Source organism: Hyalella azteca, unplaced genomic scaffold (assembly GCF_000764305.2).
Source record: "Hyalella azteca isolate HAZT.00-mixed unplaced genomic scaffold, Hazt_2.0.2 contig16431, whole genome shotgun sequence".
Lineage (NCBI taxonomy): Eukaryota > Metazoa > Arthropoda > Malacostraca > Amphipoda > Hyalellidae > Hyalella > Hyalella azteca.
The window spans coordinates 26,127-53,368 of record NW_025946255.1 but is presented as its reverse complement, the minus strand read 5'-3'; the positions used below and the strand labels follow the sequence as shown (position 1 = coordinate 53,368).

Below are 27,242 nucleotides of genomic sequence, written 5' to 3'. Positions count from 1 at the left end.
TAATGGTAGAAGAAAAGTCGGTTAATTTTGTGATATTCGAATTAATTCTTTAATATTATTTTACACTAAAGAGTCAGTCAATATAATGGTAGATTGAGGAGTATTTCAATGTTATGATATATATGTAGTCCGTTAATTTATCGTATACGAAGAAGTCCGTTAACTTTATGGTAGATGAAGAAGTATTTCAATGTTATGGTGTATATGGAGTCAGTTAATATTATGGCAGCACTTGAGCCTAGGAGTTGTGAAGGGATTTATGTATGCTTTATCTCGCATATCGTTGAATTATCTACCGTTTGTTGTGCAAACGTGATAAGTATTGTAGCTATTTACTCATACACCAACTATAATCATTGCTGTAATTCGCAACCTCTACGGTACGATAAGCAAACAACACTATCATATCATAAGAACATTCAATTTCCTATTATATCTCTTGGTATTTTTGATGGATTAAACTTTGCATTTTGCTTCAATATTTCTTTTGTTAAGCTCGTGTTAAATCGTGAGGTTGGCTCTCGACGAGATCCTGCTTGCTTGCGCTACCAGGATATACGTTTCGACGATCGTTTTTTTTCTGCTCTTCGCCTATAAATTTAAGAAATTTATTGCATTTGTTACCAATTTATTGCTTGCACATCAATCTTGAAGTTCCCTCCAGCAGAAAATACGTTTTTCCTGCATTTTTTGTTATGAAATGCGCTGGTTGTCTCAGTAGCACCATATCTTTAAAAAAGCAATGCAGCCATGAAAAAATTGTGAACTTGTAAGTTCTTATTTAATCTGGATTGCTTTAAAGTTATCGTGAATGTTGGGTTACTTGAAATTCTGTCACTGTCTGCTTGTCTCTCTCTGTCCCCATCACACATCGCTCGGCCCACTCACACCTCCCTTCTCACAGTTCCTTCACTCTCAGTGTACTCTCACAACACCCGCCCCTCAGCCGCTGCCTCACAACACCCGCCCCTCAGCCGCTGCCTCACAACACCCGCCCCTCTGTCCCCCTCTGAAAAAGAGCTACCCTTAATCTTGACATTGACCTCATCTTCGGAACATAATTTATATTCGTGATCTTATCGTCAAAATATGCTTCAGTTTTCACTGAATGCTGTTTATAACTACCACGGAAAGTAAGTTAAAAGCAAGTTTTTTTGTCGGTTGACACCTATTATGTAACATCTAGATATGGAATTTAGGGCTTCAAATTTAGATGAAAACATTCTATTCCCCGTCAGTCTCAAGGTCAGTAAGAAAGAACACAGTTAAAGTGAAGTGATTGCTTGAACTCTCAGCGCCGACGTTTACTGAGGCGGTTAACAAACATGAATCTGCGGAAGCGGCGTCGGTGACTCTGCCGCCGAATTGCTGAATGCTGATGGAGGCAGTGCGCCGAGCGCTGTTGTCGAGGCAGGTGTGCAGCTCTTTGCTCTTGAACTCGGTCCGCTCTGTCTTTCGTCCTGCACGTAGCTCACTATTCTCTCCATGATCCTCGTTCGGCTAAACCTGTTCAGAAAACTGATGTGCTTAGTATCTCCTGCTCGAGTGTCTGCTTACATATTCTCTGTGACTGTTAGTTATATTGCAAGACTTAATGTGATGAGACTGTTTCACAACAAAGAACAAAATACCTACAAACTCGTTTATAAGTAACACGCTGCAGAAAGCTGTTCTCAGTGTTATTCTCGCGTTCATTTTCATCTGAATGTCGACTTACAAGTTACGTACTTCAACGGGACGAATTTCATCGCAATGAGTGTTAAATATACTATTTAATGAGATTTTAATCTTCTTTCTGCTTCAGTCTACGGTAGTTACCGAGGTTATTGTAGTTCCATTGTCAGGCGTCGTTCGATGTCTGTGTTGGTGTTAGTCAACACGTCTTGATGTGCTAAGTCGCAATGAAAGCTACAAATGTTCTATTCATTTCATCGTGAAAATTCTGATGTCTTGCTTGCTTTTAGTTAAATCCTACAGTAGTATCTACTTGCTTCATTTGACTACTTGCTTGTTCTAATAATTATTTGTAAAAAATACTGGTTTGTTAATTGAGACCGAAGTCGATAGGGAAATGTTTTGTGTGTGTGTGTGTGTCGTGAATTGTGTCCCTGTTCATCAGTAATGAATATTTTCGCCTATTATTGCATGTGTGTAATCAAACTATGCCTTGCTGCACTGTCAACTTTTGCAAGCCATTCAAATTATGTAGTAGCAATACTCTATCGTTTAGGAAGCAATACTCTATACTCTATCGTTTAGCAATACTCTATCGTTTACCTAGTGGAACGTGTAATTTTTATTTAGTGAAGCGAATTTTAGTTACTTCGCATACTGACATCTCATTTGCATTTGTGTTACTATTTAAAAAAGTGACAATGAAAAATAATATAATGCTTCGTTCATTTGTATAATAATTATGTTATCAAATCAACGAAAATCGCTGCCAAACTGTCCGGGTAGGCTGGTAAGTCAGAAGATTTTCAAAAAAGCAATAATAACCAATACTTCACAGCTTAGTTTTCTCTCATGGTGTCTATATTATATTATCATTGGCTCAGTAATTCTCATGAATATATGAGAGCTTTCTTCCTTTTCATTCTTTAAATTTTGTTCATGTTCAATAATTTCAAAGAAGTCTAATCTTCTGCTCGCCTAGGAATAATTTATTTGTGAGTATTCTTCTCGTAAATTTCATAAATTTTCGAAATTTGAATTTAAAATCAGCGGTAAAAATGAACTCGGTTATTTGGTGGGTACAAAGGAGTTAAAAATTCCTCCTCTAGCAACCAAACTATAAAAGGAAATTACCTGAAATCATCAACTAATTCATTGGTTAGTTCATTTTTTAAAGCGTTTTAACCTATTTTTCAAGAGCAAGATGGAGAAATAAATTATTTGTAAGTTTGATATTGGCCAACATAAGGGAATGTAAATGGGAGCACCTGCTCACAGCCACGTTTCCGCCTGGAAATTCAGCTGCTCAGTTTCCCAGTTTCGTCTGGGATTTCCTTTATGTACTTGACCACATTTCTTGCCCTCCGAGCTGTTGACCCCTTTTAATATTTCCTGCAATTTATCTCACTAGATGTAAATTATTCCTTTATAAATGCTGTTAATTGTCATTTCTTTTGGTTGGGACTGTTGCTTTCGTCCCTACCTATTCGCTAAATCTTACTGGCTCATATAGAGTTAACTCTCCTAATTTGATAAGTAAACGCAACATTTATTAATAATTAATATGTTAATAAGCGAGTCGCGATGCTCAAACCATCATTGTTTAAGTCAAATTTTGACGTACAGTTCTTTTGACGTGGCAGAAACAAAAATTTTAACATCATTTATTCATGCAAGTTCTAGTAATAACCAAAATCTTCGTATAGAAATTATGCATCTATCCACGTTATTGGTTTTATACTTTTTGTCCTTTTTTGCATACAAGAATTTTGGGAAATAAGCCTTAAAGTTATCCGTTGATTACAATAACCAACTTGTCACCACGCAATGGAGGTGAATAATTAATTTTTGTATTGACCAATGCAAAAGCCTACCTATTGACCTACCAATAAGCCTAAGTTTTTTTCAAGTTGAGTACAATTTCCAAAAATTTAAATTCCTCATCGGTGCAAAAAAATATGTGTCAGTTACATTAGTGCAAGTGCATCTTCATCATTTGATTTTACAATGATTAACTTAGTCTCAAATGAAGGACGAAATATATGATTCAGAATGGACCCCAAAATATTGTAACCTAATCGGAATACTAAATCTTTCTGAAACCTACGTTGCGCAGGTGTTTTTCCCACCAATGCGGTGGCCATGTGAGGCCTGTATCGAGTCCGTTCCTGGATTGATTGCCAATTGAAGTACCTATTTATAAATAATTACTTTTAAGTTTATAAATTAATTATAAATTCATTCTTCTGCTTGTTGACGCAACGTCTCCGTATTATGATTGTAAACATCCTTTCCATACATTTCATTTTCTACACAAATTATCATACATAACAAGCGCAGCAAGAGGAATAGAATTGACCAATACTTAGCTACTATCTTCTTCCACAGTGATATTCTGATGTAGTTGGACTATGCCACCGAACTCGAGAGGCCTTTTATGTTTCACGGCCGGTGTCGTCACCGTGCAGTAGTTGTAGTATTACCGACACCTTGAGTCGAGCTATACGATAAGCTTTCTTATCATGTTTCCTCGCCCGCTTGACCCAAATCTCATTCTTTTATGACAATGCAAGGCCCAGGCTCATACGTCACTATCGTCCGGTCTTAAGAACGTTAATTGCATTGTAAATTCAAGAGTGCGTGACTTGCATCCTAGAGTGTAATGCGATGAACTTAATTGTTCCTATTCGACATAATTTCCATACTACTCTTTGATGTAAGCTGTTTTGGACACACATTGCGACCTTTACCCTATATTTTTAAGTATTTCTATGTTTTCACGTTGGTAAATGTCCATGTAATTCCGGACATTATCTGAAAGAAAGATAATTTTGCTGTAGCTGTCCAAGTTAACTGAAAGCATTCAACTAAGCGTTTAAAAAATTAAAACAGACATTTGAAAAGCAAACTTTCGATTGTCTAATTCTCAGCGATTTCAGATTCCAATCTTAACAATTTCATAGATTTTCTATCCGTGTTTCGGCGTGACTAGAACCGAATGTCGAAATTGAAAGCAATTTAGTAACAAACTGACTTCATGGCATTCCTATTGGCATATTTAATGGTTACAAAGAGAAATGACTCGCTAACTATTCAATTTTATTTTAATATACGTTTTTACTTGGTTTCTTTTGATATAGTTTACACATGAATAAGATCAATACTAGGTAATCAAGATGAACCCTCCTGCTCAAAAGTAATAGGATGAATCAATTTATGATGTTATTGCTGCTGTTTTGATGTGTGAAGGACCATTATTAAAAACAATAATTCATTTGACAATAGACCTTCCATCACAGTGGCATAAGTAATACGAATCAGCGCTTCTTTCGCCAATTATCCCGACGTGCATTTGTGATCATTATGATCATTATAAGAAGCACAGGGTCATATTCTGTCTCCATTCTTGCAATCTGTTTCAGTTCTCATGCGCTCCCTCGCTGCTGGGCTGAATGTCACTCTCTGTATCGCAGGAAGATAAGTTCTTATCGTCTGCTATTTGGGACAGCGCTACAAAAGCGTAAACCTCGAACCAACAATTCAATTAGTTGATTAAGGACATTTAATATCATGATGGCCCGATTCGAACGATAGACTTGCGGACTATTGTTCAGATATGTAAATCTTCAATTATTTTCAGGAATCGTATTGAACTGTGTACGTATACTACGAAATTTCTCTAGATATCCAGACTACTCGCTCATCATCCACTATTCATTCAGAGTGATGATTGGGTTTCAAGTCGATACTCTCAGGACAATTTTTTTTACTCAACACAAATTTTTAGAAGTGTCTGCATAAAAAACCACTTGATTGGCATTGACTGCAGTCTATTGGTTGCTAACAATTTCGTATGTTCTTTCGCAGCCTTTTTATTACTATAGGTCTTTTTTTAGGTAGGGTCCTCGTCGTCTCGAATATAAACAATAAATTTATTACTGTACCTTTTTACATAAGTTATTCTTTGAAATCATCTCTGAAATATCATGCAGCAGTTGTTACGTTATTACTCTCACAGTCTCACATGCAAACAACTCTTGGATACCTGTTGGCCTCTACCTGTCACGGCTTTTTCGCATTACCCTAACAAAAGCTAAGTTTGAAGCTTAGATTTGCCTGCGACTCAGAATACAACGATTACCGTGTCGTATTCATAAAGCAAAACAAGCTTGTTATGTGCGCGCAAGCATTTTCCTTGTCGCATTTATTTGTCTACCCCCCGTGGCTTCTCAAAGAAACTAAAATGGCTCTCCCATAGGGACGCTGAACCGCCCGTCTAATAAATTATTGCCCGCCTTCTCGTGGAGACTGCAAAAAAACTTGAATACTCAAGAAACTCAACCTCCTAATTTAGCACTTAATTGCTTCGTCATTCATGCGTCTTGACATCAATGAAAAGCGAGTCTTGCAATAGCGTTTTGTTTTGGGTTTGCCTGTTTCAAGCGTGATAAATTCAACGTCCCACCCGAAAGTCAGAATATATCGTGAATTATATCAGAACATCAACATTAAAGATTTTTATTGGCATAATCGCATGTTTATAGAATTCAATTTACAATTTATTTACATGAGTTCCGGACTTATGCACTAAAAAACTGAGATTTAAGTAAACAGAAACAAACTAAACTGACTTGACTTGTTAGTCATTTTTTTGAAAACGGTGGTGGTATCAGCATATCAATTGCCGTGCGTTTGTTTGGATATAATTTACTCAAATTGCTCTACAGGAGCCGCAATAATTATGGCAACGCCTGTTTTTCTTATTTCTGAATGAAACAAACAGGTGAATTAATTTTTTATTGGATGAGCTAATAGCCCAGAATTGCCTAAACAATTTCCAAACTCATTTATTCAATATGGCCGTCCTCATTTTTAATGACGACCTCCCACTTACGCTGGCAAGCTTCACAGCTAGGAGACTCGCAGCATTTCTTGAAGGATCAAGTCCCATTCTCGTTTCAATTAAGATTTGAAGACTTCAAACTATCCAAAGAATCATGAGGTGTTCTGCTGCACCTACTCTCTAAAATAGCCCACACTGAAAAATCTAAAGGATTCAAATCAGGGCTTCTTGAGGGCCATTCATTTTTGCTAATGAACGCTGAGATGTGACCCTGAATCCATTTTCAGGTCATGTTTGAAGCATGTGATGTGGCAGAGTCTTGTTGAAAACTCCATGGTGAGCCGTTGAATTGTTAAGGTAACAAACTCAGCTTCATAAATGTCCGACATGTATCGCTGACTCTGTTAGTTTCACTCATGAGAGGACAAAAACGAGTGGAGACCTCCCTGTGGCTGTTACCGCGGCCCAAACCATCACGGACATTGGATTTTCACGTCGCGTTACTGTTCTAGTTGCCACTGATCCATCCCGACTCCAAACTCTGTCATTTTGACAGTTAACTCTTTGTTCAATGTCAATTTCTTCTCGTCACTGAATACAAAATTGGGCAACATGCCATCCTCAATGAGATTCAGAATGTGCTGGCATCTTTCGAGTCTCATTCGTGGCCGTCATTAAAAATAATTGCGGTCATATTGAATAAAAAACATTGGAGAATTGTTTAAGTAGTTCTTGGCTATTATCTCAACCCATGAAAAATTAATTAACCTGTTGTTTTTATTGAGAAATAAGAAAAGCATGCGTTGACACGAATATGGCGGACGCTGTAATCTTGATAACAAAATTTATTTGGCGAGTATTTTATGATTATTGTGTGTTTCTTTGTCTAATATCGTGAAGTTTGGGGATAGAAGTAAAACTATCACGTACTAGTGTTGCACATGTTATAAGTATTTGCGTAATTCACACATTCTTTGATCGATGACCATGAATTTTCTTAGAGTGTCATTATTGCTAGGTACGTTGCAGTAATTGTATGAATGGATTTTCATTTATAGCAACTGTCTATAGACCATTATAGTCACAGATCGCATCCGACAAATCCTGTTCAAAGTTTTACAGTTTGTCCCCTCTGATACTTTTTCAACGGCCCAAGTTCGCTGCGGCAGATGGTACGAGTTTTCGAGCCGTGTTCTCCAAGCCACTTGGTTGCTATCGCCAGGCATCTCGGTGGCCACAACAGAGCTCCTTTCTCTAGCGAGTTGTTATCCCGGTAAAGACTGTTATCCCCTAGGGCTTTTCCACCCCCACGCCTCGTCGTCCCCTCATAGATAAGATAGAAAGCTTGTTGGTATGATAAGTCATGTACCAACAACTGTTCGGCCGTTGAGAATTGAAAAAATATATATTAATTTTAACATGTAAGACTGCATGAGCTCTAATAAATATCATCAACAGATTGCAGATTTATAATAAGCTCCATTTGTTCCGGAAGTCAAAAAAAAAATTGCGGAATTCTTTTTTGATGGGTCTTCATGGAAATTTTACGATTGTATCCTTGAAATCTGGGTTTCCGTGGAAAGTTTTTTCACCTATGGTAAAACGTTAATTACTTCTTCCTTTTCCATGGCCTATTTTTTTATTTTCCTCACATGTTTTCATAATTCAGTTCTGTTGTATTGCTCTCCATTTCTGCTTTGATCGTCCCAGCCACTCTTGGTAGATGAGTAACGGTCTCCAAGAATGAGAGGTCATGACTCCTCTGTCTTTACCTGGTCGACTGGATGTTGCCGTTATCTTGAAGAATAGGCCCTAACTTTTCCTACCCCGGGGCCTTTATCTCGGGGCGATGGTTTGGTACCTACCCGCATGCGTGCTCTGTACGCTTCCTTGTGATGGTGCGAGCCATACTCCGGTTACGCGTTGGCCTTGACTGTGAACGGCGAAAGTATTTACCGCAGCCAACCGCTCGAGCCTTCGATGGGTCGCTGGCACGAGAGAAAGGCGGCAGACGCTTCGCTTTCTATCTACGCTGCCGGTGCCGCTGCTGCTGGCTTCGCCATGGACGCCTATGCAGCAAACGGTTTATATTGAACGCTTCTCCGGCCGACCCACAGGCCTCCTATGCTCCATATGCTAATTGAGCTCTGAGCCCGTTACGCATTCTACGTCGCCCCAGGAAGAGTAATTTAGAAATTTGCGAAATTATTTCTTGTCATTCATTCTGCCGCTGTACTTCCCGCATCTACTACTAAGTGAGTTTATCGTGCTATCGCAGAGTACAGCAGTGCTTGAAACTCTGCGCATATTCAATCGTAATATTTATACGATTATAGAATTCGTAAGGTTTATTCTCGGTGTATCGAATCTCCTCCAATAAACCTGGGACGCTTGTGGGAAGGAAACGATCATTTCAACGAATAATAATTTTCTTAATACCTATCTCGATAAAGAACTCGGTACCTTACAGGCTCGTACATACCTCTAATCATGGTTCTGTGTTCGAGATTTGTGAATTTTTTTTCTCGTGTATGAACCGCGATTCTGGTCCTTTGATCGTGAATGTTTTCTTCTGTAAGCTTTTATCGTGTCAAATCCTATGCATTTTCAATGATAACAATTAATGAATAATTTGCATTTTTTCCAGTGTTGGGCATTATTAGTTTAAGCTTTGTATTGTTCGATTGAGTTTTCCTCTCAAGTTCAAAATGGAATATGGATGATAACCGAAAACGAAAGTGACTCAGTGAAGTCATCATCCTCGCGTTATCTTGTGCTTCTTCGAGTTGTGAACAAGAAAATTGCGTTCCAAGCAGACTCTCCAGAACCAAGTCTTCCAGTGCCTGAAAAGCCAAACGCTGTCTGTCTACGTCGTTGCTGACAATATTGACAATCTAGCAGAATAGACAAAATATTGCATTTTAACTAACTGTGATATGTTATAAGATAATTTAGATATTTATTTTGTTGAAGTGTCTGCATTAATTTGTTACTACTATAGTTAGTGCTCATTATTATTATTATTATTAATCACTCATTATTATTAAAATAAATACTTATCGTCCAACGTGAGAGAAATATCTGAATAATCTCAGACTTGCACAATGGCTTCCATTCGATCGCCCTCGTCCAACATGGTCTCTCCAAACATGATGGCGAACCCTTGTATCTCAAGCAGCAACATGGAGATGACTTTCTTCGGCCAACCTGGCAGCAACAACAGCAGCTTGACGAATATAAACAACAACTACATCAGCAGCACCACCACCACCAGCAACAACAGCTCCTTCAGCAGCATGTTCAGCTCGATCGACCCGATCCTCGTCCAGAACGAGCTTCTAGGTCTGACCATGGCCGAGGTCGCTTGCAGTGAAGTCTCGAGCTCGTGTCCTTTTCCTTCAGATCTCGAAGGTTGTCTCGAGAGTTTAAGCGATCACCAGCTTCTTCCTGCCAGTCTCGCCGAGAGCTCAGGTCTCGCTTCCCCAGACGCCCTCGACTCGACGTGTCTCACACTCTCTAATTTACGGCCTCACTCAGCTTACTCAGATGTCTCGTCGCTCTCAGGTAATGTTACTTCCTCATATGCTTGTCTTCTCCTTATTTATTATCGAGATTCTTGCTCGTTTATGTTACTTCATATCATCCTTTTTTATCCTCGTTTTCCTGCTAGCATCGTATTCTTTTTTTGTCCTCCACTGGAGGGAATTACATTCGCTTTTCGTGCACCCTTCATTCTTTTCACGTTTGTGCACTTCATTTAAGCGTCGTATTTATCATCATCAATTCAACATTTAAGTGTCCCATTTCGTACGGGGGATTTTTACATCATTCGAACGCTGAATATACAACAACACTGAATATACAGCTTATTTGTGCTTGAGTTAGCAATTTTACGAATCGTGAATAGATTTCGTCTTTCCGTGTGCAAAAATGCTAGAATTCTCAAATTTATCCCTATTATAATAGCTCACATATTGACGTACGTTCAACATTCTAAGTATTGAAATCTTTACATCTAGAATACATGAATTTTCGGCATTATAGTTTCGTTTATGAAATTGGTTATTACTTCTTATAGATTTTTGTGCTTATAGTAATCAAATTCAAAACGATCCCATGATTCCTAATTTAGTTAACATCATTTATTAGGGCTGTGAAGATAATTTTCTCTCGTGATGGAGGACCATCTTCGTTTTTATTCGAGTGGTCGCAGCTGTTGCTGCGGAGACCATCAAACCTTGTCAGTGATTTTGCTTGCTCCGCAAGATGTCAAGTGTTTTGATGTGTTTATCAGTATCTCGCCATCAGTTTTTGTTTCGTAGAAAATCTATCCACGAGTTTCAATTATAGGCTGATGTTTAAATGTGTACCGTTTGAAGTTTGGTCGAAAACATTCGTAGAAGGTCCTACTCTTTCTCATGCTTAATTTAAATCACTCCTACATACAGAATTGCTTAAAATTTTCTGCTTATTTATCCGTACGGGCCTTTCATATATGCTGGCATGAGATGTTTTCAGAACTACTCCGTTGTTACCAGGCGTCTGTATTATCATGCTCATGCAATAAGTATGCCTCAACATAACGGCTGTAACCGACCCGAGTGTCGTATCGGCTGGAATCTTACTAGTCGCCAGAATCCTTGTTCTAAAGGCTGCATCTGTTTCGCTGATTATTCATGAGAATAATCATCTATTCGTGTCTACTCATTCACAGACTTTCATGTCCTGACGATCCCTATTCTTGTTATTGATACTTATCCACCACTAAAGGCATGATGTATTAATATTGTTTCGAATTAAAAATCTTAATCGTATATAGTGAAACTCATTAGGCAACTTCATATAAATAAACATTGCTAAGGGTTTCTTACTTGAAGATGTATAGAAGTAAAAATCTTCTAACACTAAATCTTTCTGTTTATAGATTTTTTTAAATGCGATAAATCGGTTTATTCTTTCATTCATTTATTCTCCTGATCATTGTTTTCATGAACCGGAATATCGCGAGGGCCCTTCATGCCTTCTGTACTTCCTGTGGGAGTTTGCAGTTCTACCAAAGGCGTGGCATTATTCCTGCATAGCTCTAAGATGAGTCACATTGCCACTGTTTGCATTTCCTGCCCTTGAATTTACTTACTTCTACGTTGGGCAGCTGCCTTTAAGATATCAGATATGCAGCAATGCTAACCTCAGCAGATTTCTTGCTCGAGGTCGCCTGTAATGGGATTGATCTGACTTTTGATTCATTTTATGAGCCTATTATAGAATAAGGTATTGCTCTATTCTTGAGATGTTTGCGTTTAATGTAGGAAAAGACATCGGACAAAAGTGTATTCTGACATGATCTCATTTACAATTCAAACGTTGCGTTAATAATGAATTATAGTTCCGTCATAGTAACGATCTGGAAGAGCTTACTGTTGTTCAATAGTGTCTCGTTAGAAAGTCTAACGTTATAGTGAATTCTCGAAGCTTCTTGAAGTTCATTGCGCTGTCTAGGATACATGAACGTCTCTATCCGTATTTTCATTACGTCGTCGAACTTGATTTTCATAGCAATTATACTGCACAAGCTATATAAACACTGTGAAGAACTCGTGTTCGCATTTCCATAGCTGGATTTACAGGAAATTTATTTCGTGATATATTGTAAAAAAATCTCAAAATGGCCATAAGTTTTAAGCTTATCAACTCGTTGCAAGGTAAAAATGTTCATGAACAAGGCTTGACAAGAGGTGTAAAGAAGAGCTTAACGTGAATTTTTATTTTTCATTTGAATCTTGCCACAGTTGCTGTCTGTCTCACCTCGAACAAGCCGAACGAATTGCATGTATGGCCTAAAAATGAAACATCCGTAAATGAAAAGCGTGAATAGTTTGTGTGTACATATTCGAGCCGGTTCATTAAGATGAAGTTTGAATTTCCGTCATGACTTGCTTTCGGGAAGCACCGGGGCCGTCCTTAGAATATCCTGCATGATTCTGAATTGAACTCTTCATCTGCCATTGTTTTTAGGACAGCTTGGTCGTGATTGGATTACGTTTTTACCGAGTCATGTCACTAGGTGGATGTTACAATCATCGTTGATTGTTTGTTCCCGAAATTTACTGCCGCGATTGAACCTCTATATGGAATGCCTCACTAATGTAACCTATCAATGAACAATTATACGTATTTTATTGCCATTAGTGTGTTTGATTGTGTGCAATAATCATAAGAGAAAATTCAATTTCCATGTTGTTTCCAACCCTCGTCGTCTTCGCTTTACAAACCGACACCATACGCTACTAAAATTCAACTAAAAAAACTATTCGAACTTCATCAGCGCATTTGCATGAATGGTTCCGGAATATATTCGCAAAATATTCGCTAAAATTTTGAGTCTATCATTCATCGTACTAAATGCGGTTATACAACTATACTTACTTGGCTGCTGAAAATATTCCAGTATAAAAAATTATGAATTTTATCCTTTCAATTCTTGCGTCAATTATTCCAGCCGTTGAATAACTTGTTTGTTGAGTCATTACGTGCACTGTAAATGTTGTGCGTTCAAAATTGCATCAAGAAATCGCTCACTTATTTATTATCAGAACGAACTTCTCTGTTTGTTTTTTTTTGCCAAACTATCTCGTAATGATGTTTCCGTAATTCAGCGGGAAGCGAAAGATGATTTTCTTGCGGAACTCATGTTTGAACTTTATTTTAAGTCCATTTCAAAGAATACTTTTGGCTTTTCATGGTTTATTTAATCCATTTCAAACATATTTGTTACACAATCTAACACACATTCGTTTCACGTTCGCACTCACAATAGTAACATGTGTACCTACCTACCATGACATCTGCGTTTGAACAGCAGCTAAGTGTGCGAGTCAGAACCCTGTTAATTTGAAACACGTTTCAAAAATAAAAATGTAATACAGTCTGTCTTGTTTGAAATTTTTCCCGCACATAATTGACATTTTACTTAATATCATTCTGTTTGAATTTTAAGCCGATATATATGTTCCAAAAATTAGATTAATTTTATCGTAATGAGAGTAGGTAATTTTATTGTTTTATTGTACCTTTTTGACAAAATTATCTCGGATTATAGAATTTTTGCCTATTCGTTGTCAACTGTGTTAGAAGATTTGATCGCACACAGACACAATCTACCAGCGGATTTAGTTACCTTTCAAAAGATAATTGTGTTTCTCCTGGGGTGTGTAGACAATAACTTTAAATTACTTGCCTTCACTCCAAAGCAACCATTGACGAGTCATTTTACTCCTTTAATTACTGGCTTGTTCTCTTCTGAATAGTCTCAAGGTTATGTGGAAGTTAGACGAACCTGCTTGCCCATATGTGTATCAGGTTTTAAACCGCATGATGGTAGCTTATTATGAAGTATGAAAAACAGTTGTTTTCTCTGCATCAGGTCATAATTTTACAGTAACGTTCAACATAACTCGAAATATTTCAAGACCTTATTATTTACTGGTTCTCAAATTTATTTGCAATCATTTTTTAAAATACAAGTAATCATTTTCCAATCGAAAATTTGAGCTTTAAGAGACGAATTAAATAAAACGAATTTTAATTTTATATTAACGAATTTCTTCGGTTATGACCCTTGATACATCGATATTCTTTCACAATTGAATCCGATGTTCGTAAATATGCCACTTTGAAGGGAATTTGCATAATGTACACGACGACCTTTTTCATCCAAGTAAAGCCTTCATTGTGCTTCATATTGTTCGTCGGTTGGTCATTGAAACTTAATAAATTCCATCTGCAAAAATTATTTTCACTTGATGAGAATCTATTGATATTTTATTACCGCTCATTCCAATCACATACTTTTGTGTTACATTGTTCGAAAATTCAAAGTCACCGTATAACGCCGTAGCCAAGGATAAGATGATGGCTTCGTACCTGTTGGATGTCTGAGCGCCTGTTATGTCTGCAGCGTTATAACGCCGTAGCCAAGGTATAAGATGATGACTTCGTACCTGTTGGATGTCTGAGCGCGTGTTATGTCTGCAGCGTGCTGTCACTTGAGACAGACGCATGTATTAGCCGCGAGGTCATGTCGGCTGGTTAGCTTGCTTGCTCTTGATCTTGAACCGCAAGGTCAAGGTGGCCACGTCATCAGTGCCAGGCTTGCGTGGCACGCCTCCCTTGCTCTCTAAGAACTAGTCTTTCATTTTGTTACGACTTATTTTAGCGCATTTTCTCATTTATGGAAAAAAATCACTATTGTGCTCGCCATGTCCGTCTGTCCGTCTTTCTGTCTGTCCGTGACTTCATGTTTTCGTCGACGAGAAATGCGCTCTCTGGTCACTCACTGCAGTGAGTACTGAGGTATATTTTTTATAAAATTTTGAGTTATTTCCTGGAATATTTTAGTCCATACTTCTAATTTCTATTTTGCATTATTCCTCTTTTCTCCATTTTCAAGGTAGCGTTCATGATTTTGGCTTTGATACTTTGTAATTTTATGGTAACACAAACCACGCACTGATGAAAGTTACACGATTGCATTTATTGATTTACCTTATATCTCTTATTCGTGATATTTCTTGCCTCGTCGGACCTATTTCTTGCCTCATCTTCCCTAGCTTATTTCTTATAGGTATCATTTCATGTGTTTTTTTAGTTTTGGATTCTCTAGAAAACAAACTATATTATCTTCATTGAGTGGGAAATATTTTCCAATTCGGTTAATTTTATTTCAAAATACGAATTTAATCAAGAAGATAGATTATTTTATTATCTTTTTCAGAAATATTCCAAATTTTCTGTGCTGTTTTACTGTGCTTCTTTTTTCTGCGTCTTCAGACGTGCTCTGCGTCATAAAATTCGTCGTGACAAATTTGAACTGTTTTTAATCTGGTAAGTCTTTGATATGATCAAAATTATGATTTTTAACTTTAATTAAATTTCCTCTTCTGCAGACGCTCGGAAAGGCTCTGGAAATTGCCAAGAAATTTAATTTCCTCGCAAAGCTCACAACTGCTGTGCTTTTTTTTTTTTAGCTCGGACTCGAGCTATATAATATTCTGATGAACTTTTTTTGAAACAGATTGTCATGTGGGATTGATTTCTGTAGACGTTAATAGAGATTTAGCTATAAACTTTAATATTGATTGATAACGGTAATTGGTGTTGACTGCTAGCTGAAATATCAGTATCGTATCTAAGTGTTACCTAGTTGCAACACTGGTTCTAAGTTTAAATTTGAAAATCAACATGACTAAATGGCAATGTACTAATATTTTATTGCATCTGTATGAAATTGCCATTCGCCAGTTGAAATTTTAATTACGACAGCCTGCTAAAAATCTGAATCCTGTAGCTGATTGACATTTTTCCAATTAAATGTTATTATATAATACTTACCTGCTGAATTCCCATGTGAAATTACTTAATTTAAAACGTTCTAAATAATGTACTAAAATGCACTAACTTACTAACTGCTCCATGCAATGCATACATTTGCTCTTTATATTTATTTATTATTTAGCGTTTGATCAAGTTTTTTACAACATGAAAGTGTCAATACAATTTTTTTATTATATCTTCCTTTAATTTTTTTTTCAAAAGAATGCCTCTTGGCATCATTTGCAGAACTTATCGATAAAGTTTACGTGCAGCTTAGAATTCTGAATAGGAATCAGAAGCGCGATATAATATTGTAAAATGTAAACGGGTCGAATGTGTGAATATCTGAGCAACGTAAGATAAATTCTCGAAGAATGGAGATTGCTAATTTCTCAGCAAATATAAAGCTTTTAGTTTCTAATTTTAATCTTTTTTCTCATAACGAAGTTTTAACCTCATTGCATCGATTAATTGTGTCTTACAAAACATCATGAATCTTTTAATCGCCTAACTCTGTCGCCAAATCATCAGCCAAAGTTTCGAAGGCATGATTTTGTCTGAAATCGTGCAAATGATACTGTTAGGGCATTCAAAAAGGAACGCAAAATTTACATTGAGATTCTGAGTGCCCCTGCATTAAGAAAAAAACTCACCGGAATTCGTACGTAACCAGGTTCGTTCAGAACTAGATTCCTGATTAACGGTCATGGGAGAACTGACGGTCTTGCTACTAAGCGTAATTGGTATCAGGCCTAATGCAACTGGGGTAATTAATCTTCAACTTGTAGCCATGATACGCGCTGGAGGAAGTATTGCCTGCGTCGTTCATTTATGGTGGCTGACGCTTACGACATCTAGCGTGGCTTGCACTCTGCACTGAGATGACTGATGATATTGCGCCCCACTAGGGCCTCAACACGTGATTCTGGGGCCTCGCTGCCTGATGGTCTGCCTAGCTGTACTTAAATACAAAATAGGTGTAATTCAGCAGATGCTTTTTCTTTTATGCAAGTTTTGTTAAAGACCAGAGCATGTTTTTTTATTAATAATATTTTTATTAGTTTTTTCAATGAGTCGAACAAAACTTCTTGCTCTGGTCTTTGATCAAACTTGCCTTGAAAACAAAATACCAAACAATTACAAATGTTGTTTAAAATCCGGTTGATGGCTGAGATGATGCACAGATTTGAATTCCGTATTAATAGTTTAAGTCGCCTATATTGTCGTTAATACTATGGTTATGAGGTTGTGTAGAATGTACTGGAATGGGCTATACATGATGAATATGAAATCTGTGCATGCGCTCAACATTCAATAAGAATTTGGGAAAGCCTTCTCCCGTGGTCGATTTTAAATAATCGAACACTTTGTTTTAATGAAGGTTTACCAAGCCTGTATATTCAATGAATTTTATGGAAACTGGTTATCTGGTATCTGGTTTTTAAACGCACTAAATACGTACAATCCCCACCCCCACGTCTCCCAAGTGCGGATAACCCAAGTGCGGATAATACTGATAATATTTGATAAGCTCATACGGGCCAGTATAAGCTTCTTTCTAGTTGAAAGCGGTTCAATTCTGGTACTTCACTGATCGAGGATTACTTTACCTGATAAGTCCAAATGAGTAGCGTGAAGCAGGAAAGACATAAATGTCTATGCAGACGAGACTGCGTGTAATTAAAAACCAAATCACCAGTACAATGAGTCTGCAAATCAACGTTTGGTTATAAGATAACTCTCAAGTTCGGCTCTTTCCACCACCGAGTTTAGACGAAAAGTCGTGCTAGTACTGACTATTGATGTCTAGCAATATCTAGATATGATGGGATTTTTATAGTTGCTCACGTTTAAGTGAACAAAGATTAATTTTGTATACTATTGACTAACAGTCACAAGTCCCCTTGGAACGTATTTCGCAAGCCAATTTAACAAAGTTTAGTTTTGTGTACTGTTGACCAACAGTCACAATTCCCATTCGAACGTATTTCGAAAGCCAATTTAAAGATTCAACTCACGAACCCATCTCTTTATAGACTGGGACGCTGCCCACTCTTCGCCTTTGCGAAGAATGGTCCACTAATGAGGCATCAATTTTTTTTAGTTCGATGAGGCACTGCAAGGGAACAAAGAGTTTTTTTTCTTCTCGCAAAGTTCCATTTATTCCACCAGAAATACTGGATACGGTCTACATTTCGCTGAAATTTTTTTGAAGCAACCTGGGAAGTACATGGACTATATAATGCTTTCTGACACTGTTTTTGTCATCTAGAAACTGCCTATAATAGTAATTCATTCATCAATATTTATGCTCAACCTAGCAAGGTTGCTTCAAGAACTTGAGCCTTTGCATTCCTTGCAGAATTAGCTGCGAATGCTTCGAGAACAGTTTTTGTGTTACGGGTTATTATTTTTTGTTAGGCAATTATCATCCATAATTGTTGTTCTTTCCCCTCTTGAAGAGATTACTTCGTGATAGAGAGATGGTTAATCAATAACTGTAAAAACTACAGAAAAATGTAACATAGCAACTATATCTACGTGGCGAGAACAGCGTACCGTCATAAAAGCTATGCTTTATTATGAAATGTACTGATTTATTTGCGTCCATTTAATTTTTTTTAATTTGGATTGGCCGTGACTGTCTTGGCCAGTTGATTCTCGTTTCTTTAGAACTCACCATTCAACGGCTGGACTGTTATTTAATGCCTTTATCTATTTTTCAATTTTTAGTTCTCCTGAATATGCCTGGACTTTAGGCACGTGCTTTAGAAATCACGGATTTGCGTGTTACTTTGGCTTTTGTTTTTCGATGCTGAATTTTCGAGCGCCGCCCTCTGAAAATTGGTCATTTAAAACCTGTCAACTTTGACTTTTGGTTTCGCTTCTTAATGCCCTACGCTGGACTGGAGTTAATGAGATCATATGTAGCTAGCTGCGGCAGTGGCAGCCTCAGCAAGCCGTAAAATTGCGGCTCTGAATTTGGTTTTGTTTTTTGTAGCGTCGCGCTACGAAAAACAAAACCAAATTTTTCGAAGCATCGAAAAATCTTTCCTATCTAATCGCTTCATGATTAGTAGAAACTTTTATATTTTCCATTTATAAAACAACCAGATTTACCTATTCCCAGACTCCTTAAATAAGTATTCGTGCTATATAGTAATTGTATTTTATTCAATGGTCAATAATTACCAATCGCGGTATTATTCACTTGGTGGTAACGTTATATTTTGTATCGTTATTATAATGCTGTTTAATTTTAATGCCGCTTTGTTCAATACGGACAAGCTGTGTTGCTCAGGCTAGATGTTCTCTAGTCTGGTAGAATTGATATTCCGCCACTTTTATCCAGTGTTTTCATAATTACTTGAACTTTTTTCAGCTATATACTTGGTATAAACTTGAAAATACATCTACTTAGTGTGTACTATTTGACTGCTTTGTTCCGAGAAAATATAGGTTTTTTTCGTCGCCAATTTGGAGATATCTTTGTCACAGCATGTCTCTTCATCGTTTATTAGAAAATAGATAGATTCCACACTAAAAAAAAAAGCCGAAACATTCACGATGACAAGGCTGCTGCAGCAATGTTACCATTGAAAGCTTTGTGTGGCTTCATCTGATATTAGTTTTAGCATATGAAAGCCTGCATTGTTCTCTCATCATAATATTGACTACATTGGCAATACAGACCTTACGCCCTGTTTAATGCCCTATGAAATAGCGAAGGTCACTAGGTTCGCCATCGAATGCGTCACTATTGATTTCTCTCTATTAACCCCTCTTGTTTTTTTTAACTTTAGGAGCTTCGTGATCGAGTTATGTTAACAGAAATGTGAAGAGAAAATTTAGATGACTGACACCCAGTCTTGGATGATGTAAATGATTATCGAGCCGCGATCAGTAACTCTCATGAGATTTTTCTCTCACTCCAACAGCGTGTTAAAGTTTCATCAGATGAAGTTAGGTAATGTATACATCAATTGCTTTTTTGTATCAAGATGGCCGTAATATCAGGCCATCATTCTACTTGTCGTATTCCGAAAAATATTCTTGGATTCTATATGTTCACTTTTTTACTTAATCTCAAAGCCTGGCTTGGGTTTCACCACATGATTGTTTCGTTTCAATTTTAAGTGATTGCATTTTTCGTTATCAGTCAGCAATTCTTAGCACAATTTACTGGTGTAAAAATTGAGCACCTGACGGAATTTATGATGTACATCTTCTGTTATTAATAACTTGACATCGGTAATCAGCGCGTCTAGTAGGTTTATAATTTGAGCATCGATCGGTTTTACGAAGAATTATTGAAAAGCGGCAATAGCCTGGTTTGGTTCGATAGGTAACTTGTTTTAAGTTGCAGAAATGTGCTTTGATTTTCAATGAGAAAATTTTGTAGACAATATATATTAAAATTGTCATTCATTGGCAACCGTTGAATTGTATTAGCATTGCACTTGTCTGATATTAATAATGCTACATTTATATTGCTTGTATGTGAGTCACAGCTTCGTTTGTTACTTCAACTCCCCGTCATGTAAACCATCTTTGCTCGCAGCATGTGTGTGGGTAACTTCTACGCAACTGAGTACATTACAATCTAACCAATTCTGTTTAATAATGAATAATATATAACATGTTAGATTATATTGACATTTTTTACGTAACTGTGAATAAATATTATTGTTGAAAAATGTATATTTAATGAGCAGTTACGCGGTGGCTCATTGGTTCAGGGGGAAATTAAGTTTACAGTGATTCCGTAACAACTGAGGTCCAGAATATACTTGCAATACAAAACTGAATGTTTGTTCGAGGGACTAAGCATCTTTCAGAGAGCTCTGGCTCACTAGTGCATGCAAATAATTCTACAGTGACTGTAACAACCTGGTGAAATTGCAACATGTGAACAGCGCTTATAGGATAATAGATACCAAACTAAATACTAACCGTTTGAAGCGCCGTGTTATTCATCAAGCTAAAAAATCTAACAAATTGAACACTCTGAACATTTTTGGTTGACATAACGCCAATTAAGCGGTCGAGCGACATGATGCCGTGGCTCGTACCGTCAGTGGGTACGACCTTGACACGGAAACGCCAGGTCTGGTTCGAAGTGAACTTGCCTGACCCGAAAGAAGGTAACGCAGAGAACGACTATGGAATTTTCGAGCGGGATTGCACATATTCTTAGGTCATTTATAGAAGTGTATAGAGTGAAGCAGCTCGAAGCGGAAGCGTTAGAAGCGGTGAAGCGCGGCCAGAGAGAGAACACTAGCACGTGGCTCTTTCACATCTAAGTTTGGTTGCTGGTGGTAGAGCAGTCAAGTTAGGTTGCATCGAATAGGAAGCGTTATCAGCAAAGTTTGATTGAATAATTAAATATTTCTTGAGTATTTGAATCATGTTTAAATTAAAACTGCATGTATAACCCGATTTTCTTATTTGAATAGGCCTCTGTTTTGTTTAAGTGTGCGTGTTTCCGCCAAATGGGGAAATCTCAGCTGTTTTCCGGCATTCGACATCTCCGGCCGCTGAGGAAGTCTGCGTCTTGAGCGAAGATTTTTAATTGCTGCGGTTTAACCTTTGATGTTACATAAATTCTAGAAACGAAACCAATCTTCGTTCACAGGAATAAATTAACAAATTAAAAATTTAAATAAATTAACAAATGCTTCACAAAATTTTTCGACAACTTTTTCATGAACGAAAAACTATAACATGAGTTTCACTGTGCATACGTATACCTCTAAAACCAAGAATTTAACGTTAATTCGGATCTTATAAACAGAACCTACAGTGTTACATATTTCGATGTGTGCACGGAGCATCAATGGAAGATTTTAAATATAGCATTTGTTGTGTTTGTTTGAAGGTCCATGACGGTGACAGATGTTCATTGCAATGTTCTGTATACTCATATGTTTTCAAAGTGAGGCCGCCCCGGCACGCATATTAGAATGAACTTGTATGTGATTCCTGCACACGTGTTCGTTGTAGCTCCCTCCAGCCCTGCATGAGTACGATCAAGCAATTGTTAACATAAGCTCTCAGGCCCAACGGTCACCCTTGCGGCTGTCCTGTGGCTTTCAGTCCACCCAGCGTGGACACCTTGAAAAGAAGAAGAAGAATTAGCCTTTTTGGAAGCAACCGTCATCTGTCATTTTTCTAAGTAACGATATCTACGAGAGGATCACAATTCAAGAAAATACCTGGTTTTCCGCACCCAAGAATAAGATTCGTCGAGATCTGCGATTCCAGAGCCGCATGATTGTCATGGCCATCATACCTTACGGTCGAGTGATTCATATATCCTTGATTGATTGCGAACTCCGTCCATGTAATGAACAATTATGATTATCCATGGATGAACAATGTATACATTATCGAGACCACAATGTTTAGCCAATGCAAGAAATCTAATTTTTACATTGATCGCGGAACCTCAACTTCATTTCATCTTATTTCATATTATGATACATGGCATGATACCCGAACTCAGACACCTGCTGAACTTCAGTATGAATTTTGAAGTTTTATTGAATTCGATCACTGCAATTCAAGCAGAAAATATATGTTAACAAACTTGGTTTTGAAGGGGTGATGTATGAAATGAAAATAATTTCCATTCCTTGCTTTTTTGGGGACCGTTTTTCTTTGTTCATCGCGCATGATGCAACCGAGCGTGTGGGTTCGCATGGCCCACATGGCTTTGGATGCCCTTGACTTGACGTCAGTGGGCGCGCTTTCCTTCTGCTTGCCGTGCATTGGCTTGCTGTATCCTGGTCGTATCTTCTCTGGTGAGCTTCACCTCTCAAGTAACTGAATAAATCTTCGGATTGTTAAGTCGTTTCGTGTTGTGGTGTGTATGGTTTCATAATTTGAGTAGCAGACACTTGCTTTATTTTTGGGAAACACACTAGGACTAGAGTGCGCTTGCTTGCGAAACTACGCCAGTTGATTTTCATTTTGAAGTATCAAAATTATCACTTAAGTCGTAAATGATTTACATTTTTGAAGGATCACAATTATTACTCAAGTCGTAATTAGGTCGCTTAAATAATTTATTAGGTTTAAATATTTTTTACTTAATGCCGCCACCGAACCAGGTTTTCATATCTGATCATAATCATGAGCTCCTGATCGCTAAAACTTTATATCATGCAACACGAATTTCCGATCCCTGTACTATAACTTAATTCTGATGAAAAATAACACGAAGCTTATCAGACTAATATTTTTGCTTATTGCATGGATAAAATATTACCACTGTACGTTCCAACAATGGTGTAAATAAGCTATTGCTGCACAACGTCGAAAATTTGATTGTTTCTGAAGTGAAATCGGCGAAACTCAACTTGATGATCAATCCTTGATGATCTCTGGAAATAATTGCATTTTTAAATATTAATTTGTCGCCTAACAACAGAAGTGTATAGTAATCTGCACGCATTTTGTGCGTGTTTGGCGGTTTATTGACCTTAATTTTTTTCTTTCGATAATTTATTGAACTTTATTATTATGAAGTTGCTGATAATTATTAGAGTTATTCATCCGGCCTCTCGCACTGAATCGAGGTTAAAATTAATTACCAAAACTACGATGAAGCATTAATTTATTACCTGTCATGGATTTGACTTTCATATTGATATGTTCGAAACTAGAGTGTTCATCAATTACTGTATGATATGCAGCCAAGCCTAGAATTTATTTGATGAATTAGCAAAATTATAAGTTTTAGAGTAAGGTTGATTTTATCTCATTGGTAGTCGAATTCATAGGTAATTACACTGTAATAACCAAGATATTTACACAAGCGTGGAGGACATTTTAGAAACGAAATCCATGCACCTCGTTTGAAATTTCATTGGATGTTGCTTTGAATATAAAATATTTGCGTAGTGTTTTTGCGGTTGAAAATGATGTTCAAATTACATTCAATTTGAGCTTGGGTTCGTGAACATGAGTGAGATCCCGTCTCCTGAGAATCGCGCGTACCGTGTGATGATACGTGTCGCTGAACTCAATTCGTTGAAATGTTTAAAGCTTGCGATTCTGATGCGAAATTCATGTTGATATGAAGGACACTCCTGTGTATATTATTCATGTTGAAATTTTATTCAGGCATAATTTTTTAAACATATTTTGTGCACCCATTGAAGCCTTACGGTCAGCTGGTGTATGATTGGCATTTGTTTAACATTTGCCTGGAGTTAAATAAAGTTTTATTGTGATGTAGTTCATCAAGCCTGTGGTGCTAAATATCCAGTGATGGACGAATTAGGTCGATAACTCATCACATGATCACACTACAGCCCAGCAAAAATTTTTTCTAACTTTGGGTCAATGTTACACTTGAGCGTCCATCTTACCACACAGCTGATGGTAATTGTCTTCGTGTATGTGATCAATTCATCCTCCCGTCTTACATTCGAAGCTAATGTGACGTTAATAAAAATTAACTTTTTCGGAATCGTCATTCATTCAGTGTTTCTCTTTTACAAACACCTATGATGAATCCATCATTTACTAACACTAAGTTCAGTTTTTTTCTGCTTCTCATTGTTTGGCCAGGAATGTTTTTTGCGCTCGTCTGATTTTCCTCTATGTGGTTATAGTATTATTATAAGTTGACAAAACCTGTTCCTGATTTTTCACTCAAACAAAATAAAGCCGCTACATTACTGCAGTGAATTTAGAGAGCTTTGCTAGAAGTTTCTACCGCCTTCCATTTTTGAATATCGATTCCCTTTTGAATATTGATTGAGCTGGGCATCAGGAACTTTTTTATCATTGTCCATGAATTATACTGGATTAATGAAACCAATAATTATGGTCGTATGCATTGCCAATGTAAGTCTTCGAATATGAGCTAACGTTAGCTGTTCTAATTCCTGCTGAGAAGGCTCGATTCTTTAATGGATATCAATATCATTGGAAATAGCGCCGTATTAATGCTGAAATCTTGTAATGCACTATGCTCCAGGAAATTTTGATGGAACTTACTCAGTAAATATTTCTTGAACGTACCCGATTTTTTTCACTGATCAGTCTCAGTACATTAACTCATGCTTTTCCTGCGACCAATACAAGACCATGGTAGGTACTGGGTAGATGTTTTTTTGCACGGATTCGTCACCGTAAAACATCTACCTATTACGGTAAAACGTCTACCTAGCACCTACCTACCTATACCTTAGTCTTGCTTTGACCGCAGGAAAAGCATGAATTAATGCACTGAGACTGCTGCTCATGCTTGAGAGTACGAGTGAAGAAGTTCTGGCAGTCGGGGCATCGTTCTGCTGGTCGGACAAAAAAGCAGGTCACGCCAAGGTTACTAGCTGGTGCCGACGATCGAGCAGCTCTGTTCGTACTCAGCGCTCTGAGCTCACCAAAACACGGCTCTCTCAACCCGGCAACTGCAGCTCGGAAACACGCACTGTGTTTTCGGGCAGTTATTCGCACCACTAGCCCACGGCAGTCGGACTACGTGTATATTATTATGTACCATATTCAGCGTCTCGAATTACAATCACCATACTTGCATAGGTGAAATACATGTTATAAACCCATACCGCAAGATCAAGGTGTGTTGCTCGACACCGCTGTCTGGGTTTGGGCATATGTCCCTCTTTTGAACTGCAGGCAGCATGCCTATGACCGGATCTTGAGCGACCTGTCCTCTCTAGATGCTCAATGCCTAATCCTCCATACCCACTGCGCATTTTTGATTAGCGTATTTCGGTCCTCTCATAGTAAGAAAATACGTTGATGTTTCTACAAATAAATGCAACCTTGTCTTGTATTACGAGCAACACCTCTGAGGAGATTATATTATATATAAATTATGTGTATCGCAGTGGAGAATCATGTATCTAAGTGCGAATTTTTTCACGGCCATCTAAGATCCACATGTGAAAAGGAGAATATTAATAAATTCAATTTGTGTTCGCTTCAGAAGTTTTGCTCAGATTAAATCTATTAGAATGAAATCACAATTATTTACGATTCTGATAGACAACTTTACCTCAGCTACGACTTAATGTGAGCTAAATCCTCTTGCACGCTAATTATACTGCATAAAATAATTTATGAAATTTTTTCCTTAACTAGGTTGTGTTCACCATAACATATCGCCTCCCCAGAACCCATCACTTAATATGGAAGCATTCAATTATAAAGATAAAGTCCATAGTTTTGGATCTCCTTCCCGGAAGCGCATTTCAGGTTAATGTCCTTACTTATTTTGAACACCATGAGTGGCAATGTTGAGGGGAACTCAGTCATGACGAATCCTTATTTTTTAAAAACTCGGTCTATGAGTCGAGCCCCCTGAGTGTCCGGAGGCACAGAAACAGGTTTTCTCGTCGAATTTTTTAGTCTTTAAGGGGACGGCCTCACATACACAACAGTTCTCGCACCCTCCATATTCGCGCTACTGCTTCGTTATAATCGCCACTCTAATCCTGCACCGCTGCCAGTATTTACGATTCCGGTAAGAATAATATAATGCAGTTGTACCAATCGGTCTTTGAACGCAATTAACAGTTAACACTCTTTCGCTTAAATCGTGAAAGAGTGTAGGGGTAAATCTGTGCAACTATTTACATCCTCTCATTTATTGAACTGTAACCTATGGATTTATTAATTAATTATTAGATAATAACTTATGGTATGTTGCGGAATTTTAACAACAATTATTCACTCGTAAAACACTAATGATTTCTTGTCTCAATTCTACTAGCTGTTTTGCCCACTGAAAGTCTGATTAGTACGCAAAGCTTTCCAGCTTCAAGGATATAAAACCGGGGAGTGGGGACGGAAGGATCAACGTTTGCGGAATTTTTTTTCCGAAAGCTATCAAGCATTTATGTATCCTAATCTGCCACACAGCATTTCTTCTTCCATTAAAATATTAATCACGGTTCATTCTTTCAATACTCTCATAGACCAATTCTTTTTCACTCTGTAATTAATAAATTTGATACCCTTATTGTTTCGGAATCAAATGTACTATGACCAATAAACAACTAATGATATATTTAATAATAGGTGCAATTATTTTAAATTGATTGTTAAGACACATTATCGTTTTTAAATCTGTTTAGAACCCAAAAAATATTACTATTATCTGGTATTTTCCTGAATTGTTTATTATATGATATCGCTAAAGCTTCTAAGTTGCCCAAGATCGTAATACCGTCTCAAAATATGCTTTATTTAATCTCTTTGGCGCCCGGCTTAACATCAACTTTAAGCCTGCGTGTATTTCCTGCTCGCTTAGTTGTTTGACGGCCTTCAGTTTTTTGCCACTTCACCGAGGTGACTTCGAGTGGAGGGGTTCACTTGA

At 37.5% G+C, this 27,242-nt stretch overlaps 1 protein-coding gene across 4 annotated transcripts in view; it reads left to right on the top strand.

Annotated features, from left to right (window-relative positions):
• LOC108674496 (ecdysone receptor) overlaps window positions 1-27,242 on the top strand; it is a 225,215-nt gene that overhangs the window by 180,299 nt on the left and 17,674 nt on the right. Inside the window, exon 1 of one of the 4 annotated variants that reach the window (XM_018162452.2) lies at window positions 9,163-10,081. The exons of the other annotated variants lie outside the window; for them this stretch is intronic. Coding sequence (XP_018017941.1) covers window positions 9,622-10,081 — 460 coding nt within the window. The 5' untranslated portion in view covers window positions 9,163-9,621. Of the gene's footprint in view, window positions 1-9,162; window positions 10,082-27,242 lie in introns of those variants that run through there. 4 annotated transcript variants of the gene reach the window in all.